General features: G+C 41.7%; 1 protein-coding gene across 1 annotated transcript; it reads right to left on the bottom strand.

Annotated features, from left to right (window-relative positions):
- Positions 1 to 11974: 11974 nt before the first annotated feature.
- LOC122214985 (cystatin-C-like) lies at positions 11975 to 15906 on the bottom strand. Its single transcript, XM_042930186.1, has 3 exons — positions 15679 to 15906; positions 12933 to 13046; positions 11975 to 12058 (listed from the first exon to the last, which is right to left on the bottom strand). Exons 1-3 carry the CDS (start codon positions 15904 to 15906, stop codon positions 11975 to 11977), a joined length of 426 nt encoding a protein of 141 aa, XP_042786120.1.
- Between the last annotated feature and the right edge of the window lie 6187 nt (positions 15907 to 22093).

A 22093-nucleotide genomic window follows, 5' to 3' on the forward strand; every position in this document is an offset into this window, starting at 1 on the left:
ACCATATAAAAACATATGGTATCTGGGGCGCCTGGGTGGCGCAGTCGGTTAAGCGTCCGACTTCAGCCAGGTCACGATCTCGCGGTCTGAGGGTTCGAGCCCCGCGTCAGGCTCTGAGCTGATGGCTCTGAGCCTGGAGCCTGTTTCTGATTCTGTGTCTCCGTCTCTCTCTGCCCCTCCCCCGTTCATGCTCTGTCTCTCTCTGTCCCAAAAATAAATAAAAAAACGTTGAAAAAAAAAATTTAAAAAAAAAAACAAAACATATGGTATCTGTCTTTCTCTGCCTGACTTATTTCACTTAGCATAACACTATCCAGTTCCATCCACATTGCTACAAAAGGCCATATTTCATTCTTTCTCATTGCCAAGTAGTATTCCATTGTGTATATAAACCACAATTTCTTTATCCATTCATCACTTGGTGGACATTTAGGCTCTTTCCATAATTTGGCTATTGTTGAAAGTGCTGCTATAAACATTGGGGTACAAGTGCCCCTATGCATCAGCACTCCTGTATCCCTTGGGTAAATTCCTAGCAGTGCTATGGATTTTGGATATTGATCCTGAGTCCTGCAACATTGCTGAGCTCACCTGTTACTTTTGGTGTTTGATTGTTTGCATGTGTGCATTTTTGTTTGTTGTAGATTCCTTGGATTTTTTGATGTAACCAATGATATTATCTGCAAACACGGCTAGTTGTATTTTGTCTTTTCTGATCTGTATGCCTTTACATCTTTTCCTTGTCTAATTGTTGTAGGTAAATTCCCATTACTGTGATGAATAAATGTCATCAGAGCAGATACTTTTGCCTTAGTCCCAACATAGACGAAAAGATTCAGTCTTTCATTTTCCGCATGATATTAGCTGTTAATTTTAATAGATTTTTTTTAATCCAGTTAAGAAATTTCCTCTTCTGATTTACTAGAGAGAATTTCTCATGAAGCACCATTATATTTTGTCAAATGATTTTCCTGCATCAGTTGATGTGATAGTAATGATTTTATTTGTTAATCTGTTAATGTAATGGATGGATTGATTTTCAAATGTTGAATCAGCTTGCATACCAGGGATAAATCTCATTTGTTCACGGTGAATATATTTTCCTACATCGTTGGGTAAAATATGCTAATATTGGTATACTCCAGAAATGTGGCAGGTTCATTTCCACACCATGGCAAGAAAATAAATATGAAAAAAAAAAAACAATTATATACATATTTGGCTTTCTACTACACATAAAAGTTGTGTTTATGCTTACAGCAGTTTATTAAGTCTGCAATAGCATTATGTCTAAAGAAAAGCAATTAGAATACTTTAGTTAACAAGTAAGTACTTTATTGCTAAAAAATGTTAACCATCATCTGAGTTTGTGGTGAGTCATAATTATTTTGCTGGTGGAGGGTCTTGCCTTGGTGTTGACTGATAAGGGTGTGGTTATTGAAGGTTGGGGTGGCTGTGGCAATGTCTTAAAATAGGACAGCAAGGGAGTTTGCCACATTGATTGACTCTTAATTTCATGAACAATTTCTCAGTAACAGGCAATGCTGTTTGATTGCATTTTACCCACAGTAAAACTTTTAGAAATGGAGTTGATCCTTTAAAATTCTGCTACTGCTTTATCAGTCTATTCATATGTTATTCTAAATCCTTTGCTATCATTTCAACAGTCTTCACAGACTCTTCACCAGGAGTAGATTCCTATATATTAATTTTGTATTTTGCAAACTTACTGAACTCATTGATCATTTCTAAGTGTTTTGGTGGAATCTTTACGGTTATATATACATAGTATTATGTCATTTGCAATATGAAAGTTCTAGTTTCCACATTTCAGTTTGGAACCTTATTATTTCTTTTTCTTATCTGACTACTGTGGCTAAAAATTTTATTGCCATGTTGAATAAAAGTGGTGAAAGTAGACAAATTTGTCTTGTTCCTGATCTTAGAAGAAAATCTCTCCATTTTTTTTTATCCCATGTGGGGAAATGATATAACCAATAAGAGGTTAATATCTAAAATATTTAAAGCATTTATATAAATCAGCACTAAAATGCCAATAATCTTATTAAAAATGAACAAAGAACTGAATAGACATTTTTTTTTTCAAAGAGGACACATATATGGCCATCAGATACATGAAAAGGAGCTCTCATCACTAATCATCAGGGGAATGCAAATGAAAACCACAATGAGATACCTTACACCTGTTAAGATTACTGAAGTAAAAAAAAAAAGGCTATAAGAAGTGTTAGTAAGGGTATGATGAAAAACGAACACTCCTGCACTATTGGTGGGAATGTAAATTGGTGCAATGTGGAAAACAATGTAATTGTTTCTCAAAACATTTCAAAAGGAATCAGCACATGATGCAGTACTTTCACTACTGAGTGTTTTTCCAAAGGGGAAAAATTCACACTAATTTGAGGAGATACATGCACCTCTATAATGATGGCAGCATTATTTACAATAACAAGGATATAGAAGCAACCTTATTCTTCAGCCATCAATGAGTATGTGTATATATATGTAATCTCATATCTTCTTTATCTATTATCTATCTATCTATAATGAAAAAGAATGAAATTTTGCCATTTTCAACAACATGGATGGACCTAAATGGTGTAATGTTTAGTGAGGTAAGTCGGTCAGTGAAAGACTGACCACATGATTCACTCACATGTGGAGTTTAAGAAACAAAACAAAGAGAGACATAAAAAAAGAGACAAAAAAACAGACTTTTAAATACAAGTTATTGTTTGCTAGAGGGAAGTAGGTGGGTGGATGGGTGAAATAGGTGAAGGGGATTAACAGCACTGAAAAATGTATAGAATTATTGAGTCATTATATTTTATACCTGAAATGCTAATTATACTTCAATTAAAAAATAATAAAGCAAGAGACATGTGACTCTTCCTTTTACTAGAACACTAAAGGCCATTGTAGAATTATTAACTATTATTGAATTAATTCAGTATCATTGTGTGTCAGGGAATACAGAAACTTGGGAAGGAAAAGAAAGATGGGCATGTCATTGGAGCAGTCAGAACACACACAAAATTTATTGATTAAGTTTGCCATCTTATGTAAGCATGGTTCATGGTGCCGCAAAATAATTACAATAACATCAAAGATCACTGATCACAGGTAACCATCACAAATTTAAGAATAAAAAAAGTTTAAAATGTTGCAAGAATTACCAAAATGTGACACAGAGACACTAAGCGAACATATGCTGTTGGAAAAATGGTTCTGATACACTTACTTGATACAGGGTTGCCATAATACTTTAATTAGTAAAACACACAATATTGTGATGTGCGATAAAGCATGAGGCAATAAAATGAGGTATGTTGGTACTTGGTATTGGACTTTGTGCCTAAGCTTGTAAAAGCTATTTGTGTTTTTCTTTTTTTCTATTGTCCTTGTCTTATTTTGCCTTGTAGATGAGTAGCTTTTACTCCTTTTCTTTTTCCGGAAGAAATTGTGCAAAATTACTGTTAATTATTCTTTAGATGTTTGTTATAATTCATCAGGGAGACAATCTAGACCTGGGGATATTTTAAGTGGATTTTAAATTATGAACTCAGTTTCTTCAAAAAAAATTTAATGTTTATTTATTTTTGAGAGACAAAGACAGAGCATAAGTGGCAGAGGGGCAGAGAGGGAAGGAGACAGAGAATTCATAGCAGGCTCAAGGCTCTTTGCTGTTAGCACAGAGCCCAATGCAGGGCCCAAACCCACAAACTGTGAGATTATGACCTGAGCTGAAGTCAGACACCTAACCGACAGAGCCACCCAGGCGCCCCTGAACCCAGTTTCTTTAACGGTACAGGGCTAAATTATATATGGTTGCTGTTTCATGTTGGTTGAGTTTTGGTGTTTGTGGGTTTTGCAGTATTGGTCTATTTGTTCTCAGTTGTGAAAGTTGTAATCATAAAGCCATTCATAGAATACTGTTATTATCCCTTTAATGAATGTAGGTCTGTAGTGATAGCTATTGTGCTTATCTTGTGTGAATTAGCTCGCTGCTCCAGAGGTTGGACCACTAAGCTTGAGGCTGCACTTGGCAGCCTTCAAGAGAACTAAGGTGTTTCTGCCAATGTACCATGGCTTCAGAACTGATATATCTCCTTTCCCCTAGGAGACAATAATGGAGACCCTACCAAGGTCTCAAACTTCACTAATTGTCTCACTCACATAATTAGAGTCCCAATGCAGCTGGACATTGTGTTCTGCAGGAAACAGCTTTTTTTTTCAGATGATATATGAAAGATGCAGCTGGGCTAAGGCCATGGCCTTGCCCAAACTGTGATATCCAGGACTGATTCTCCATGGAAGATCTCAGATCTGAGGACCAGAAGCTGCTCGGTCTTCAGATGTCTTTCTTTTGACTTATTCTTCAATCAGTGGCTGAAACAGAGGTCTTTTATTTTTTATTTATTTTTGAGTTCTGGTCTTTTTGTTTTCTTCCTTTGCATATCAGGTTCCCCCCTGCCCCCAGGACATCTGTCCTCTCCAGGGAAACTTTAACTAAGTAACCAAAGTGGTCCAGGATGGAGGATAAAAAAAAAAATGATGAGAAGTGATAGCTGTCTTACACTGTGTAGTACAGGAGGAGAGTCAGAAGTGTTTATTATTCCATCTAATTTCCACACAGATTCCAACTACTTCAACCTTGGGTGGCCGTGGTTTTAACCAGGGGATCATCTCTTATACTGTTAGTGTGGAGACTTCTGGGTCGGCAAACACGTTCTTTTACCTAACAGATAAGAAACAGAGTATGTGTGTTCCTAGGCATGTTAACCTGGATGCTTTACTTTGGGAGCTGTGTTGGGTCCATTGTATATGTTAACTCACCCAATGAAAGTGGGCCTTTTTCAAGTGTCTACTGTGTGCCTTAGCACAGGCCCTAGCCTGTTTTAGGTACATTAGTTCAGGAGCCATTGGGTAAAAGAGACATGTTACTACACTTCAGCAACTGAAAATGTCAGGGGAAAATTTAACAAGTATAGATGAGATTTTAAAACAATTATGGCTTCCTCAGGCCACAAGAGTAAGAGCTTGCTGAGTGTAGGGTTGTGGATATTAGAGTGTTACCTAGAATATAAAGAGTAGTAAGTATACAGGGAAACAGACAAAATGTATGGTGGTGTTGGAATGTCCAAGTGCTCACCATGATAGCCACACCACTCAAAGGAAAGTTCTAGCAATGTCCTTCATGACAAGCATAAAATATCCTACTTTAGATGTCCTCTAATTCTTCCATTGAGATCCTTGGTTTCCATACTCTCTGGGTTTAATGACACCATCTGTGTTATTTCCTAGTTAGGCTGACATGGCATAGAAGAAAAAAAATATATATATGTTACAGTTAGAATGGGCCATGATCTCATTAAAAATATTTCACCTTGGGGCTCCTGGGTGTCTCTGTCGGTTGGGTGACTGATTTTGGCTCAGGTCATGATCTCGCGGTCCGTGAGTTCGAGCCCCATATAGGGCTCTGTGCTGACAGCTCAGAGCCTGCAGCCTGTTTCGGGTTCTGTGTCTCCCTCTCTCTATGACCTTCCCCCATTCATGCTCTGTCTCTCTCTGTCTCAAAAATGAATAAACACTACAAAAAATTAAAAAAAAATATTTCACCTTGTTAAACCTCAGTTTGCCCATCTAACAAATGGAAATCATAGTCATGCCGGCTTACTATGATTGCAGGATATCATGCTAATTATCCTCTGATATGTGGAATGTCTGGCCATAATTCTCCACTTACTATGAAAATCTTAGGACTTGCCTACAGAGGTGTGGTTTGTTCCTCACCACAGTGTGGAGCCCCTCTTTCATTTCCTTTGTTTTGCTTTTCTTGTGCTCCCAGGGAGACAGAATTCACAGCTGGTTATAGCCCAGTGATTAGCAATGAAGGAGGACTTAAGAGGAAAGATCAAGTCAGAATAAAATAAATTCTTGGTTCACTTCCTGAAACATGGACAGGATCTTGCCAGCTCTACTAAAGACTCTACTAAATTCTCTAAGCCCTTGAGAGCTTTATCCCATCTCTGTCTGCCTAATTCATTCTCTAGGAGACCAGCATGGTGGCATTTCTGACAATCAGGTTTAAAATTCCCTTTTTTTGTTGCATATTTCTTTTCCATGTTCATCTTGCTAAATTTAGTTTACTTCATAAAGCATTCCAACACATGAACTTCAGTTTCACAATGGGACATCTCAGATACAAAGTGGAATGGTTAATGAAACTCATTAATTTTCATGGCCAATGAAGGAAACGGACATATCACACCTTAGTAAGAGGCCATTATTCTGTTATGATTTTCAAATGATGAGAAATTTTATTTAAGAGACTTGAAGTCAGCTATTCACCATGGATTTCCTTTGGAAAATTATAGTCACATAATTTATTGTTATGTTTTTCCTTAAGCAGATCAATTTGGTTTTCTATTGGGAAAAATGAAGACATTCATTGAGTCTCTTCTGAGAAGCATTCTTTGTTCCCCGCTCTACAAATACATTTACTGAAATATTCAAACATATTTCAGATCTGGCTTACTAATGAACTCCATCAGCTACTAGCAAACCTAATATTCCAAATCTGTGATATGTAATGCTGACTAAACCATATGCAATTGTGAAATGTCATGTGTATGCTACTAAGATATACTCAATTACAGCGTCATGAGAAAGCCTTTGCTAGGACCACCCTCCTAAACCATTTCTGGATTCCTGACACTATGAAATGATTTGTTGTTTGGAACTGCTATGTTTTGGTCTATTTTTATGTATACACAGGTATAGATGACATATCCAGATTTTGATTATGCAAAAGTGGGATACTTCTATAACAGACAATCTAAACTGTGGGGATGTATCTGGAACTGGGAAATAAGAGTACACTTTCAGAATTTGCAGAGACCAATGGTGGAAGGCTAACCTGCCTTACTGGTACTAGAGTTTTAGACTTTGAGGAGCTCCCAGGGAAGGCAAAAAATAAAATAAGAAACTATATTGGAAACTAAAGGGAGGAAATTCTTATCCTGCAGGGGCAGAAAGTTGACCAAAAATAAAGCCTTCACTAATGTGGAAAGTCAAAGACATATCTAATGAACTGATGATTTAGCTGAAGATATTTCCAGCCAGAGACTTAAAGGTATCATCTGAAATTTTCTTGCTGTTTATTACATGCATGATGAAAGATATAATGTGCAGGATTAAAAAAATGAAATAAACAAATGAAAATATTAGGTGTTTCCTGGTTTTGAGGATTTGCAGCATCCAAATATGGGAAATGATGCTAAAATGAAGCCATGTCTTCCTAGCAGAGATCAAACCCAAGACACTATCAGGAAAGCATGATCAAGTATGAGACTAAGGAGATGACCGTGAAATTATTAAAACCTCAGGAAGACTATAGCTGGTTCCTCATGGTATTACTCAGTCACACAAAAGGCCCAGTACATGTTTAGTGGTGTGGGCATCTCACAGACATTTTTAATCAACCAAAACATCTCTAAAAAGTTGAGGATATTGTCTGTCAGCAGAAGCCTAAATTAGAGAATGGCTTCTTTTTAACATATTTTTGGTGTCACTTTTGTCTAACATTTGAAAAGAACCCCAATAAGAGTCATAAAATTTAAGAGAATTCTTTCAGGTGAAGCACTGTCTGCAGGGACTGAATGAGATGGAGACTGTATCATACACAGTAGTCTGTTTGTCCCCACAAATTCCACCAGTATGAAGTAAGCTGAGAAAAACACTCAACTGCAAATTGATGCTACTTTTGAGGGAAAAAGGACAAAGGACTCAGAGTTTGGACCAAGGATCCAAAGGGCAGAGTCAGCAGCCATGTAGAATGACATCTGGGCAGGAGTAGAATTGAGTACTAAGAAATGAGCTTCCAGTATTATTTCAGCTAGATTTCAGATCTATTACCCAGTGGTTTCTGTGTCCCTCCCATTTCACTCATTTTTTTTAATAGACCATATGTTTGATGTTATAAACTTTACCATTTATTTTTTATTTTGTTTTTTAAATATGAAATTCATTGTCAAATTGGTTTCCATACAACACCCAGTGCTCATCCCAAAAGGTGTCCTCCTCAATTCCCATCACCCACCCTCCCCTCCTTCCCACCCCCCATCAACCCTCAGTGTATTCTCAGTTTTTAAGAGTCTCTTATGCTTTGGCTCCCTCCCTCTCTAACTTTTTTTTCCCTTCCCCTCCCTCATGGTCTTCTGTTAAGTTTCTCAGGATCCACATAAGAGTGAAAACATATGGTATCTGTCTTTCTCTGTCTGACTTATTTCACTTAGCATAACACTATCCAGTTCCATCCACATTGCTACAAAAGGCCATATTTCATTCTTTCTCATTGCCAAGTAGTATTCCATTGTGTATATAAACCACAATTTCTTTATCCATTCATCACTTGGTGGACATTTAGGCTCTTTCCATAATTTGGCTATTGTTGAAAGTGCTGCTATAAACATTGGGGTACAAGTGCCCCTATGCATCAGCACTCCTGTATCCCTTGGGTAAATTCCTAGCAGTGCTATTGCTGGGTCATAGGGTAAATCTATTTTTAATTTTTTGAGGCACCTCCACACTGTTTTCCAGAGTGATTGCACCAGTTTGCATTCCCACCAACAGTGCAAGAGGGTTCCTATTTCTCCACATCCTCTCTAGCATCTATAGTCTCCTGATTTGTTCATTTTAGCCACTCTGGCATGAGGTGGTATCTGAGTGTGGTTTTGGTTTGTATTTCCCTGATAAGGAGTGATGTTGAGCATCTTTTCATGTGCCTGTTGGCCATCTGGATGTCTTCTTTAGAGAAGTGTGTATTCATGTTTTCTGCCTATTTCTTCACTGGATTATTTGTTTTTCAGGTGTGCAACAAGACAGCATGGTATTGGCACAAAAACAGACACATAGACCAATGGAATAGAATAGAGACTCCAGAATTGGACCCACAAAAATATGACCAACTAATCTTTGACAAAGCAGGAAAGAATATCCAATGGAAAATAAAGACAGTCTCTTTAACAAATGGTTCTGGGAGAACTGGACAGCAACATGCAGAAGAATGAAACTAGACCACTTTCTTACACCATTCACAAAAATAAACTCAAAATTGATAAAGAGCCTGAATGTGATACAGGAAACCATCAAAACCCTAGAGAAGAAAGCAGGAAAAAACCTTTCTGACCTCAGCTGAAGCAATTTCTTACTTGACACATCTCCAAAGGCAAGGGAATTAAAAGCAAAAATGAACTATTGGGACCTCATGAATATAAAACTTCTGCACTGCAAAGGAAACAATTAACAAAACTAAAAGGCAACTGACTGAATGGGAAAAGATATTTGCAAATGACATATCAGACAAAGGGCTAGTATCCATTTCACTCATTTTGAATGGAGGTGTTGATGGTAGTTACCCCATGGTATGATGCAGGTGTGTGAGCACAAAACTCATCTCTTCTGTTCACAGGTTGAGAGAAACTATACGTGAGGGGTCTCATTCTCACCTGGGTCTGTTTTAAAGGACAAATAGGTACGCGTCGTGCTCTGTGCTGACAGCTCGGAGCCTGGAGCCTGTTTCGGATTCTGTGTCTCCCTCTCTCTGACCCTCCCCCATTCATGCTCTGTCTCTCTCTGTCTCAAAAATAAATAAACGTTAAAAAAATTATAAAGGACAAATAGGTAGATGTAAGCTGATGGGATAGTGTCAGTCTTATGAGAGTACTAGAAAGGCATGAGTTATTTTACATGCCTTAATGATGTGTATCAACCAACATGTCACAGAGGTCAGGCTATGGTATGGATATCATGGTCCCCAGTTAATATATACGTCTTAGTATTTATATCCCTGAGCAGTTTCCTCCCACATTGTCCTAGAGTTGGGAGGGAAGACGTGATGGCATGGACTTCTGAGATTAAGTGGTGAGAGACACTAAGGTGGTGAGGTGGACTCACTTCTATGCCTGCTGAAGAAATCCATCTCACTGTTGGGCATGTGAGCAGGTGACCTTCTCAAGCTCATCAGGATTGCCATGGTGGGTATCACTCCCTGAGGGAAAGGGTTAGAATGCCGTAAAGCAGTACATTGCAGAAGAACAAACTAGGGCTAGTACATAGTTCATTGGAACCATGTGGTCATTCTGTCATAATTAAGGGATAGTGACTAGTTTGGAATTGATTGACTATAAATTCAGGTATTTACTCAGTAGCACTCAAAAGCTGTGTGACATGGTTTCCACCTGGGTGGTCGAGCCACTGCACTTGAGCATTACATGGGTATAGAGTAGCATCTGTCCCTTGGTAACAGTGGCTACCATTTCCCTATCCTCAAGGTTACATGGACACATTCTGCATTTCACTGGTATGATCATTTGTCTGCTGTCTTTGTTGCCTCCATAGCCAGGAAGATGTTCTTGCACATATAGAAGTCCTTAGGATATATACTCAGCAAACTCTGAATGGTAGCCAGCAACGTCTGTCCTTACTGAACACTGAAGTGACTCTAATGAGAAATGTTATCCTACAAAGTAGGATGGCCTTGGATATTATTACTGCCTCAAAGGATGGAACCTATGTCATCATGCAAACAGGATGTTGTATATTCATAACTGATGAATCTGCTAATGTATCATCTTTATTAAATCACATGAAGATACAAGTTAATGGCCTGAGAGATCCAATCCCAATTTCAAGGGACCTAATAAATAAATTATTTGGGTCCTGGTGCTCTTGGTAGAAAAAAACTTCATTGATTTTGGAAATTATTGTCTTAAATGTGTTTTGCCTTGCATGTGCCTCTATTTTTGCTATGGCATCTGCCTCTAATGCAGCCAGAGATCCACCAAAAGAATCATCTCTAGGCTAATGAAACCCCTTGCTAACATCTGTGTCCACTGCAGAAGAAAGGACTATGAGATTGTAAGAGAGAGTCATGAGGGGTGGAGTGTTGGAGAATGTCATAAAAAAGACAGGACCACCAATTGATCCATGACCTGAACTTGAGCACTCAGAAGACTCAGCACACCTACACCTGTCCTTGGATATGTGTTCCTCTTGCTTTTCTTGATCCCAGAGGCAGCTCTAAGGACACAGTCTTGAGACAGTGATGTGGAGTTGGTTTTACTCTTTCTAATGTAACCGAGCTGATTCTGACCTTGATTGACCTTGATCCTAATTGGTATTTCCACAATCAGTTACATATACATACTTAAACTTTTAGTCTTTGTCTCCTGTAGGTGCCTGAGCAAAAAGGTAGGCATAAATCAATATTTATTTTGTCTCTAGGGTATTTTACCAGTGAAAATCACAACAGGAGTGTGATAGGCTCAGCACACATGGTTGAACTTTATTTCCTGGCCGAGCCCTGTTCAGGGTGGCCGTAGGCTATGGGTTCTATCTGAACTCTTCCTTCTGCCCATTCCTGTTCTGAATTCTTTTCAAACACAGCAGTCAAGTCTCCAGAATGAGCAGCTTATGTCCCCTCCTTTTCCCTGTGTGATTACCATAGCTGAAGGGCTGGTTTCCCAGCCTGTCTCTGATTCAATCATCCTAAGAAATGGTAGCATGCTCCCCTCACAATCCCACCACCATGGCCCTGTCAGCTTTCAGCTCTTACTCTGCCTTCTAGAGCCATTGGGACCAGGAGCTCTTTTTAAAGGAATTACTCAAACCCTTCTTCTGTGTATATATCCAAGATAATTAATAAGCCAAAATTAGCTGATGTTAGTGTTTATTGATTAAGATAGAGCAGAACACTTGCACTACATCTGGTGCATTTGGAAAGCAATTAAAAGAAAGGAGGTAGAGTCACTAAGCTGTCCAAAAATGCCCCAGAACCCTTTATTTGTCTCCTGGTGCTGGCACACTAAGGGGACTTTCACCTGGGCAGGGTCAAAAGCTTAGCAGCTCTACAAGGAGGATGATAGTGTGAAGGGGCCTGTCACGGGGTCCTCTATGCATCGTGGCAGTGGGACTTCACCAGGGATTTCTTGCTCCGCCAGGGGACAGTGTATATCTGGAAGGAGCAGAGCTTTTTCTGTGAAAAGGAAAAGAAATGGACAGTTATGGTTACAGTCCAAAAGGAAAATACCCAGGCTGATGAAGTCAGAAGAGCAGATGGAGAATGGTGGAGGTTGGACATTCAGCTCCCACCCTACAAAACCCCATAACACTATGCAGGGCTCTGCATTACCTCCCAGTCACCATGCCCATGGCTTCAAATCCAGGAGGTTGGATCCTGCCCCCACCCCCACCCGCAGGTTGCTACATAGTCAATGTACCCCCACAGCCCTTTTGGGAGAAGACTGTGGAAGGCCCCAGAGCCCCTGATAGACAGGGCACTGCCCCCAAGTTCCCTGACTTCCAGTGGGCCACACTAGGACAAGTGCAGAGGGAGGGATCCAGGGACTGTGACCAAGACTAAAACACACACACACACACACACACACACACACACACACACACACAGGTGCGTGTGTGAAGGAAGTAGGGTGTGGGGGCTGGCAGACAAAAGAAGTGCAAATTTCATGCAAAGACAAGATCCCCAAGAACCAGCCAGGCCTAGGCAGCATCAGAGGGTTTCTGCCCCTCACAGGCCTCAAATTTCCAGTCTTTTCAGGCAGCTGAGGCGGAGATTAAAGACCTCTTTCTCCCCAGCAAACACCCCACAGCTGCTTCCTCTGTCCCACCAGCAATGGCCCAGAAACACATGAAGCTCCACTTTTCCAGGCAAAGTTCCCCATATAAATTCGAATTAGTAGCATGCAAACACATGCACCCTTCCCCTACCCACACACTGACACCTGCACACCCCTAGCCCGAGCAGTCACACGTGATGCACCCCACAGACACAGGCTCACTCCCACCCCTCCTCCCTGCTTGGCTGCCCCTGGCCCCCATCAGGCACATACCCTCAGCAAGTCTGGCTGCTCATAGAAGGGACAGCTCTCTTTGTTGGGCTCGGACTTGGTGCATTTGGTTTGGCCTATCTCCACATCCAGAAAATAGTTTATTCCAGCCACAACCTGTACATGGGGAGAGCAGGGTTTGCTCACAACACCTGATAATTTTACATACACAGTTACCCTTCTGCTATCGGGCCCTCACACCAGCATTTATGCTGCCAAAACAGGTACCCCAGAAACTCACAGCCACCTCCTGAGGGCTGGCCCAGTGGCTATAAACAACCAACTTTGTAACTGATTCACAGAGAAGTTCCACAAGGTCTCAGGCTGACAGAGGGACAAGAAGCAGTAAGATGGAAGGTGGAAGCCAGGGACCAAAATTCTGTTAACTGGGTTTGGAGAGGGAGGCTCAGTCTGGGGAGCCAGCAGGGCTTGGGTTAATAAACCTCTCCCGCGCCAGGAGCCAGGGCAGGGACTAAGCCCACAGTAAGGGCTCTTGTGCTGCAACAGATTCTGGATCAGGTTCAGGAAGATGGTCATGTAATGGATACATGTAAGCTAAATTCCAGTTACATGGGTCAACCCCATAGATATTTACATTTCCTCAATGCAGCTCGGTTTATTTATTTCCTCAGTTCACACTAGGAAATGAGACGCCTCTCTCCCTTTGTCTCTATGCCTCTGTCTCTCTGTCTCTGTTTCTCTCTCTCACACACACACACATGCACACATACATACACACATTTTAAGCTAATAAAAGGCTGGCCCTGCCGTCGTATGTTTTAACTTTTATATATGATGGGGATATTTCTAAAGTGTGTCACACACCTGCCTGTCTTTTACATTTGGGGTTGCAGGAGAGAATGAATCCTGTCCTCATACAGGGCATCTCACAGACATGCAGATCAGAACTTGGAGAAGCATGGGATGAGGGCCCGGGACCAGGCTCCACACACTACCTGATGGAGTCACAGGTATATCCTGGGATCCCTCTGGTGTCAGTTTTCTACACAGACCCATGAGCTGTGATGCCAAGATAGTGTCACACTTAAGAGGAGCAGACTGGCAGGGAACAAGTGAAGAAGGAGCACATGCCCCATTCAAAGGACACAGTGCCAGCCAAATGCTGCAGGAGAAGAAATGGTCTATTCTTGGCCCACCTTTTGAAGTTTCAAGAGAAGGAGGATGAGCCCAAAATGCTGGCATGCACTACCAGGCTTTCATTGCTGTGAGGTTCTATTCTACTCTCAAATGGGCCCCAGGTCAGCTGGCCCAAATCCTCACCCTCCTTAGAGTCTGCAAAGCCCAGTGGCCCTTCCTGAGACTCCCTCTCACCCCCTTATGGACTCTGATGACTATACTCTTTATCTAACCAGATCTCCAGGACAGGTTAGAAGAGGCAGGGTAGTTGTGGTCCTTTCTACCCCAGTCATGACACCTCTACCTCTGGATGTTGGTGATGATGAGGCAATATTTGGATGGGGAATGAGATGTCACATCCAAGAGGCTGCTGCCATGGATGTGACCTGTCAAAGGAAGCAATACTTTGGGCCTTTCCTCCAGGATCTGAGGGCAGGTTTGGATTTTTACGCCAGTTCCTCTGCTCAGGGATACATTGGGTACCACAGGCTAGCTCATCACCCTACCTGTCTTTGCTGACAACATGGGTGCTCAGGGAACAAAGGGCCCTGCCTAATGGAGGATGATTGGTGTGGGCCCTAAACTCCATTACACAATGAGGACATAGAACGTAGGTTAGTTTAGAGGAACCTGGTGAGGGGAGGCAGGGAGGACAAACCACTTCTTCATGACCTGAATCTCATGTCAGGGAAACATCAGACCAATCCAAACTGAGCCCCAGTAGGAAAAACAATGGGCCAGATCAAAATGTGGTCAAGATCATAGATGGAGGGGCTGCTCCAGAGTAAAGGAAGCTGCAGGACAGAGGCTGCTGCACATGACCTGGCAGTCCTGGGTATAAGGGACATCAGTGTGATAATCAGTGACATATGGATGAAGTCTGTGGATTGGAGGATTGTATCAGTGTTGATTCTGATTTCCAAAACTGTTGTGGTCATGTGAGAAAATGCCCTTGCTTCTAGGAAATGTACACTGAGGTGTTAATTCAAAATGTTCAGAAAAACAAATGCATATATCCCACATACAACATTTGATAATCTAGGTAGGAATATAAAGAGATTTTATGAACTATTGTTGCAATTGCTCTGCAAGTCTGAAACTGTGCTCCAATAAAAAGTTAAAGGAAAAAGTGCTTAAAAATTCATTCAGTGGCAGAGCCAGGAGGGCAGCCAAGTGTGGGGCCTGATTTTCCTCTGCTTGTGATCATTTAATTGACAGCTCACACTGAAGTCCGTGTCCTGTGAGGCTGGGGCACAGATCTAAGGGGACTGGACAGGGGTCCTGACACTCACACTTCTGTTCTCTGGCCAGGTTGGCACTTGAAATCACCAAAGAAGGCCATTGCTGTGACCTGGTCTGCAGCCTGGGTCCCAGGCACTCTGGTGTCCTTGTAGGGGAAGGGCTGTGGTGAACACAAAAGACTGGACACAGCCTGCTGAGAAGCACTGGAGTGTCCTCTGTCCCAGTACTCCTGCTAGGGTTTCAGAGAGCAACCCCTCCAGCCAGACACAGGGACAGAAAGGGATGGCCATGCCATGAGGCCACACCCCTCTGCTCAGGGCCCAGTCCCCACAGGTCTACCAGGGGCACTTGGGTGGTGGAGGGGACTCACCTGCTTTTGGGCACCCTTCACCTGCAGCACACGGCTGTAGTTCTCATCGTTGCTTGCCTTGTTGTACTCGCTGAGGGCAAATTTTAGTGCCTCCTGCACATCCTTGTCATTGACATCTGCATCCCATGGGGCTCCGACTTTGGAGTTTCTCTGGGAGTTCACAGCCAGGGCCAGGGCCAGGGCCAGGGCAGCCAGCAGGAGCAGGGGACTGTGCAGGCGCTGGGCCATAGCGTGCTGAGAGGCAGAGGAAGCTCAGAAGGGAGAGATCTAGAGCCAGTGATCACCACCTCTCTGGTCACCCTGCTTTTATTCCCCCCATCCCCACCCTGGGGCTGCCCACCCCTCCCAGGCTCCTCCTCTTCCACTCCCTTCCACTTCACCTTCAATCTGTCCCTGTCAGGACCTGTTGTCTGTCCTCTCCTATTTTTTTATTCCCTAGCCAACCTGTTATTAAATTGTTTTATTATTATTATTTTGTTCTCTACTGCTAGACTTTTAGGCTGTTACCATTTTGTGTGTATTTGTGTGTTCTTCCTTTTGTTTCAGTGGAGGTTTGTTGTTGTCATTGTTTGTTTTTGTAATAAGTAATCCTGTCATACACATTATTGTAGGAAATACATTTCTTTGGGCATATGTTGGATTATTTTCTTCCTAGAATTGGTATTACTCCTTCAGGCTACAAAGATATTTGGATACAGGTGGTAAAAAAAGAAAGAAATGCCTTACTCCAAACCAATAAATGGACTCTTAACTATGGAGAACAAACTGACAGTTACCAGAGGGGAGGTGGTGGGGGGATGAGGGAAATAGGTGATGGGGATTAAGGAATGCACTTGTGATGTACACTGGGTGATGTATGGAAATGTTGAATCATATTGTACACCTGAAACTGATATTATACTGTATGTTAACCAAATTGAATTTAGATAAAAAGTTAAAAAAAAAGAAAAGATATCCCTGACTCAATCAGGTTCAAACAGTGAAGAGAATGTTCTTGGTTCACAGCAGCATTTTGTGCTTCATTTTGTTTGTAAATATCTATAAGTGCAGGTGTCCTCAGTGGTGTGATGCTGGGCCTGAGACCCTGGGTGGTGTCCCCTGATGGTCGCTTCTTCTTATATATACTAGTCTTGTACCTGAATCACACCATGGCAGATCCACTTTGCACTTAGTTATCTTCCATGAAAAATGGTATCAGTTCCTGAGATGTGCTATTCATCATTCACTGATATAGTAGGTACTCACAGAACACTTGATGTCAGATACTGACTTTAGGAAGAAGGTAAAAGCTCAGTTCCTGCCCTCCAGAAGTCCTGGGTCTGATGAGGAGAAAGACATAAACAGGTACTTCAACACGACAAACTGACTCAGATTGCAGGAAGATAAGAGTCCAGGGCTCCAGATTCTGCCTGGCCTGTCTCTCCAGGGTTCTCTTCAGGTGGATTTGAAAGGGCAGTATGATCTTGATTCTTTCCTTAATTCCAAGACACGGGGAGAATTGTTTATCTCTCCTGGTCTAGATATGAAGAAATTCCAGTCTGGCCTCATCCCCAAGAACCTCATCCAGGCCTCTCCTAAGGGGTTCACCCAGGATCAGGCCTCGTACCTCTTTTCTTTTCTAGGTGTGCTCCTTCCCTCAGAGTCTTGTCCAGTCTGGTGACTTTAATACCAGCTCTGCACCCACAGTGCCACCAGATAGCTCCAGCTCAAAACTGCCACCTTAAGTCCTGTGATGTTCTGATTTATAACAGGATGTGTATTTGGTTTTAGTCCTTGATTCTGGCACAGAGCTCCTAAAACCCTGGAGATTTCCTAAGTGATGAGAGCACAACAGTGTCTCCTGTGATGTTAATTAAGTGACTTTTGGACCCACAGCAAAGGAGTCCAGGGAATTGTGATTGGAGAGTTGGAAATTTCAGTCCCACCCACCCAGACATCCAGGGAGGGGAGGAGTTGGGAACTGAATCAGTTCCAATGACCAAAGATTTAATCAATCATGACTATATAATGAAGTCTCCATAAAATCCCCAAATCTCAGAACTGGGTCCTAAGAGCTTCTGGGCTGATGATTGGAGATTAGTCTACTTCCAGAGGCCATGGATACTCAGGGAACTTTCTCCACACCTTCCATGTACATCTCTTCCTTCTGGCTGTTCTGAGTTATACCGTTTTATAATAAGTCATTTAATGATAATGTTTCTTGAGTTTTATGCATCATTTCGGAAAATTAATCAATCCAAGGGGTGGGTCATCGGAAATTCCAATTTCTATCAGGGTAGTCAGAAGCACATGTGATAGCCTGGACATGTGACTGGCATCTGATGTATGTGTGTGTGTGTGTGTGTGTGGGGGGGGGGGGTGATGTCTTTTAGGATTGAGTCCTTAACCTATTGGGTCTGATGCTATTACCAGGTAGATTGTGTCAAAATTGAGTTAAATTATAGGACACCCAGCTGGTATTGGAGCATGGCTTGGTGTTGTGGGATAAATACTTACACATCTAAATTGGATGATTAGAATCTTATTAATTGGTGCCAGGATACTACCTCTGAATCCAGCTGATGGTCTTTCTACTTACTTGGGTGACCCAATACACCCTAAGCTACCCATGCCCCAAAGTGCACTATGGATTTATCTTTCCCTCCATTGCTCAAGTGTTCTGTACTTTAATAAGGGTTGTTACTTGGTCAGCCCTCCAGGGGACCATTCCTGACATTACCGTTTAAAATTGGGACCACTACGCAATCTTCTCCACCTCTCATCCTTTCCTGGTTGGTTGGTTGGTTGGTTTATTTATTTATTTATTTATCAATTGAAACTTCTGTTTTGTTGGGTTGTTTGTTTTTCTCCCTTTCTGTCTCCCATTAAAATGTGAGCTGATTTTTTTTTTTTCTGTTTTGTTCACTGTAGTATCCAGTGGCTGGAACATAACTGGGGCAGGTTAGTATTGTCTGAATTAATGCATGAACTGGATTAGTGTTCTTAAGCTTGTCTTTGTTGTTGAGAAAATGGTGTCAATATAGCTAATGTCTTATAGAATGAAAATTTATTTAAGTAGTACAGGAAAGGAGAATCCACAGGGATGGAGAAAAAAGAGGTAAAGTTGAAAAGAGCAGGTTCCCTTCCTCTGAGCATATGTTACATTTTTTCTGTGAGTTTTGTTTTGAAGCCTCTTTCTGAGACCTGATTGTCTCCTGGAAAATGTAACTTGTAATGGCAGCTTTTTGATGTAACCATTGTCATAGTCTATGGGCATTAAATATGTACACTGGTAGTGTGAAATGGGTCAAGACACTAGTTTGAAGTCCACAGTTAGAAGCCAGTGTTTTGGCTGAATTATACCAGAGTAACTGATTTGAAAAGTGTCTAGTTAAGAGCAATGGGTGGTTGCTTGTGTCTAGGCAGCCTGGCCCTGAAGAGGATTCAGAACAAATCTCAGAGGGTCCCCAAGAGGGGGCCTGATGGCAGAGCATATGGGAGAGTCCAAGGCACCCACACACCACCCAGACTCAGCTTGGGATGTTTTCACCTGTTGCTTCCTGCTGTTGAGTCACACTTGAGGGTCACTGTTCCTGCAGTACTTGGTGAAGGAGAACCTCATCCTAGCAATAGATCTTAGGCCTTTCTTCCTTCTCTCACTCCCTCCCTTCCCACCCCAATTCTATCTTCTCTCAATCATTGATCTCTGTCTCCTGCATAAGTAGGCAGAATTGCCCCTTGACCCCATTCTGTGGCACAGGACCTCCCTCCTCTGTAGCCTTGGGGTCAGGACAAGGGGAACAGCACACAGCCTGCCTGAGGCTGACATCCATGATAGTTGTGTCTCTGAGAGGCTGGCTCACAGTCCAGCCAGCAGTTCTCTCCCTGGTCATGAAGCAGAATCCTCTGGCTGCCATTGAAAGCCAGGCACTACCTCAGAGTTTCTAGTCACTACTCCATGGTGGGGGTAAGGCATCCATAGAGTTAATTGTCTGCAGGTGATTCTAGAACAAAGCAATGGACATCAAGGGCCATGGGCTAAAGGTCAAAGCACATGAGTCAGGGAGTTAATCCTTCCTGGGTCTGAAAATCACACCAAGGTGTCTGCAATCAAGGATGCCAGGGATCTGTGGCTGCAAAGTTTCTTTTAAGCTTGTGCCAGAAGGACTTTGAGGTTTTGTTTGGGATGCTACCAAGCCCTCTGGTTGTAATGGAAATTGAACAGCAGAGGCAGGTGAACTCAGTGTCCATGGAACAGGGATGAAGCTGTGGTTACAGGTCACTGGTTGGATCCAAATGCCACATAGAGCTTGACTGAAGTTGCAGAACAAGTCAATCCTTCTAACCTATTACAATGCATACACTCACATCATACCATATATTTTTATTTTTACCAAAAATCAGCACTCAGTGAATTTGGGCTGCAAATCTTATGAAAATCATAACAAGTTTGGCTCCGAAGTGCAAGCTACTCAGGGACTTCTGTTTGGAGTCAGAGGGAGGGTGGGGAGTCAGGACCAGTCTCTGAAATACCAGCCTTAAGGCAAACATTGTCTCAGAATGCTGCTTGTCTTTGTTGACCAGCTGAACACTCACCAAATATTACCCATAATTTACCAGTCAGGAGTCTCATTCTGGCCCCATGGCTGTACTGACCCAATTCCTTTGGTGGGTAAGAGTCCAAGGGCTCTAATGGAAAAGTGTGGTCAAAAGATATGTGGCAGAAAGGTCAACCTGTGACTATGTGGGTTTCTTCCTAAATTTACCACCAACATGTTTAGGAAATTTAATTCCCTCTGGCTCTGAGGCCATGAGAATGTGTCGGAAGAGGGTGATGATGCAGGGCAAGGGTGGGAATAAAGGGTAGGAGGCTTGATCTGAGGAGGCAGGGAAGTGAATGCTTTGAAGGTAAGCTCTTGTTTACAAAACATTGCACCAGATCTTCTTATATATCTTCCTTATTTCATTTTCAGACACTCCTAGTCTATTACCCATGTTTTGGAGATATCAAAATGGAGAGGTAAAGAAAGTCAGTACATCCCTCACACCCATTCAGTCAGAAAGGAGCTGTTAATTCTGCTCAACACCACACAGTACAAAATGTATGCATTTCATATAATATAAAAGCAATAACTGTAAATTAGTCATTTCCAATGATATGAAGACTCCAGTTAATTTAAACCTAGCTATCCTGGTTGCCTTTCAGAAATGCATTGATAAAAAGCAACTGCAACAACCAAAACCAACCTATTTCAGATAGCTTAGTGAACTTTTTGCTAACATATGCTACCAAAGCAATCAACTGTTTACGTTTGTAGCCAAACATAATATTTTAATTTAGGTTTCTGTACTTGACATTTGGAGATTATTTGTTTACTTTTTCATGCTGTCTAGTACCTGAACCAGCTTCCTATTTGGGGTTTCCCCTTGGGTGAGTTGTAGAGGAAGTCAGGGCTCCATCTCCTGCTATGCAAGCTGAGCAAGCCACTCAGATTTTTTTCCAGGAACAAGATAAATGCTAGTCTGCTCCCACTCCCACCATTCTTTCAGATATGTGTGACTGTCTCTATCACTCCTGTGTGTAGGTATATATCCTTAGCTGTCCCAGGTGTTGGGATGTCCTCTAGACACAGCTCTACATCCACGTAATTTTTGACTCAAAGGAGCAGAGTCTGAAGATGGATCTTTATCGGGAAGTGTCCTATCCAGTCCTAACCTCACCCTTGGAGTACAGGTTTCCCTGTATAGGAAAGTAGGGCACTTATGTGAAACCTTTTGTAAACTGAAATGACATAAAGCAAAAATCAATTACTATTAATTTATATGGAAAAAAATTTTTTGAGGATTCTGAGACCCTAAAAATAACCTCTTAAGCTTTTCTGATTCCTTACAATACATTTTGCTAACAGATGCACAAAATAAATCAAGATAAAGAACTAATGCTCACGGACTCAGTTCATGTCTGTGCTGGTTTCATGCTGAGATGCTGAGTATAGTTTAGGGGGAAGGAGCTGGGTGGTGACACTCATTGCTTGGGGTGTGCTCTGCCTCTATGAGGGCTCACAGCAAAACACTGAGCACTGAATGCTATTTCTGATTTTAGTATTTTTTCCTAAAGAGAAAGATTCTGTTTTGATTTTTTTCTAGTTAGTGAAAATAAGCACTAATGTAGATCTTTGATAGAAGTACAGTGAAGTAAGTGGAACTTTTGAAAAGTGGGGGATACCTGTATGTGGTCAGTCAGAAAAAACAGGTTGAAATACATGAAACCAGAAGCTGGTCTGTGGCAAATTTTTCCCTTCATAAGACAGGTAAAATTATGAGTGGAAAATTTGTTCCTTTTTGATACCTTGTCAAACTGGGAATTTTTCTCCTGTTGTAAATATGCTCACTAATGAATTATATGCAGTAATTCATGCACTTTGCCTTGGTATTG

The sequence above is a fragment of the Panthera leo genome, chromosome A3 (assembly GCF_018350215.1).
Source record: "Panthera leo isolate Ple1 chromosome A3, P.leo_Ple1_pat1.1, whole genome shotgun sequence".
NCBI classification, from domain to species: domain Eukaryota; kingdom Metazoa; phylum Chordata; class Mammalia; order Carnivora; family Felidae; genus Panthera; species Panthera leo.

Coding starts and splice junctions, on each gene's coding strand:
- LOC122214985 (XM_042930186.1), bottom strand. CDS start 15,906: ATGGCCCAGCGCCTGCACAGTCCCCTGCTCCTGCTGGCTGCCCTGGCC. Junction 13,047..15,678: donor TGAAGGGTGCCCAAAAGCAG/GTGAGTCCCCTC, acceptor CCCCATGTACAG/GTTGTGGCTGGAATAAACTA. Junction 12,059..12,932: donor AGCAGCCAGACTTGCTGAGG/GTATGTGCCTGA, acceptor TCCTTTTCACAG/AAAAAGCTCTGCTCCTTCCA.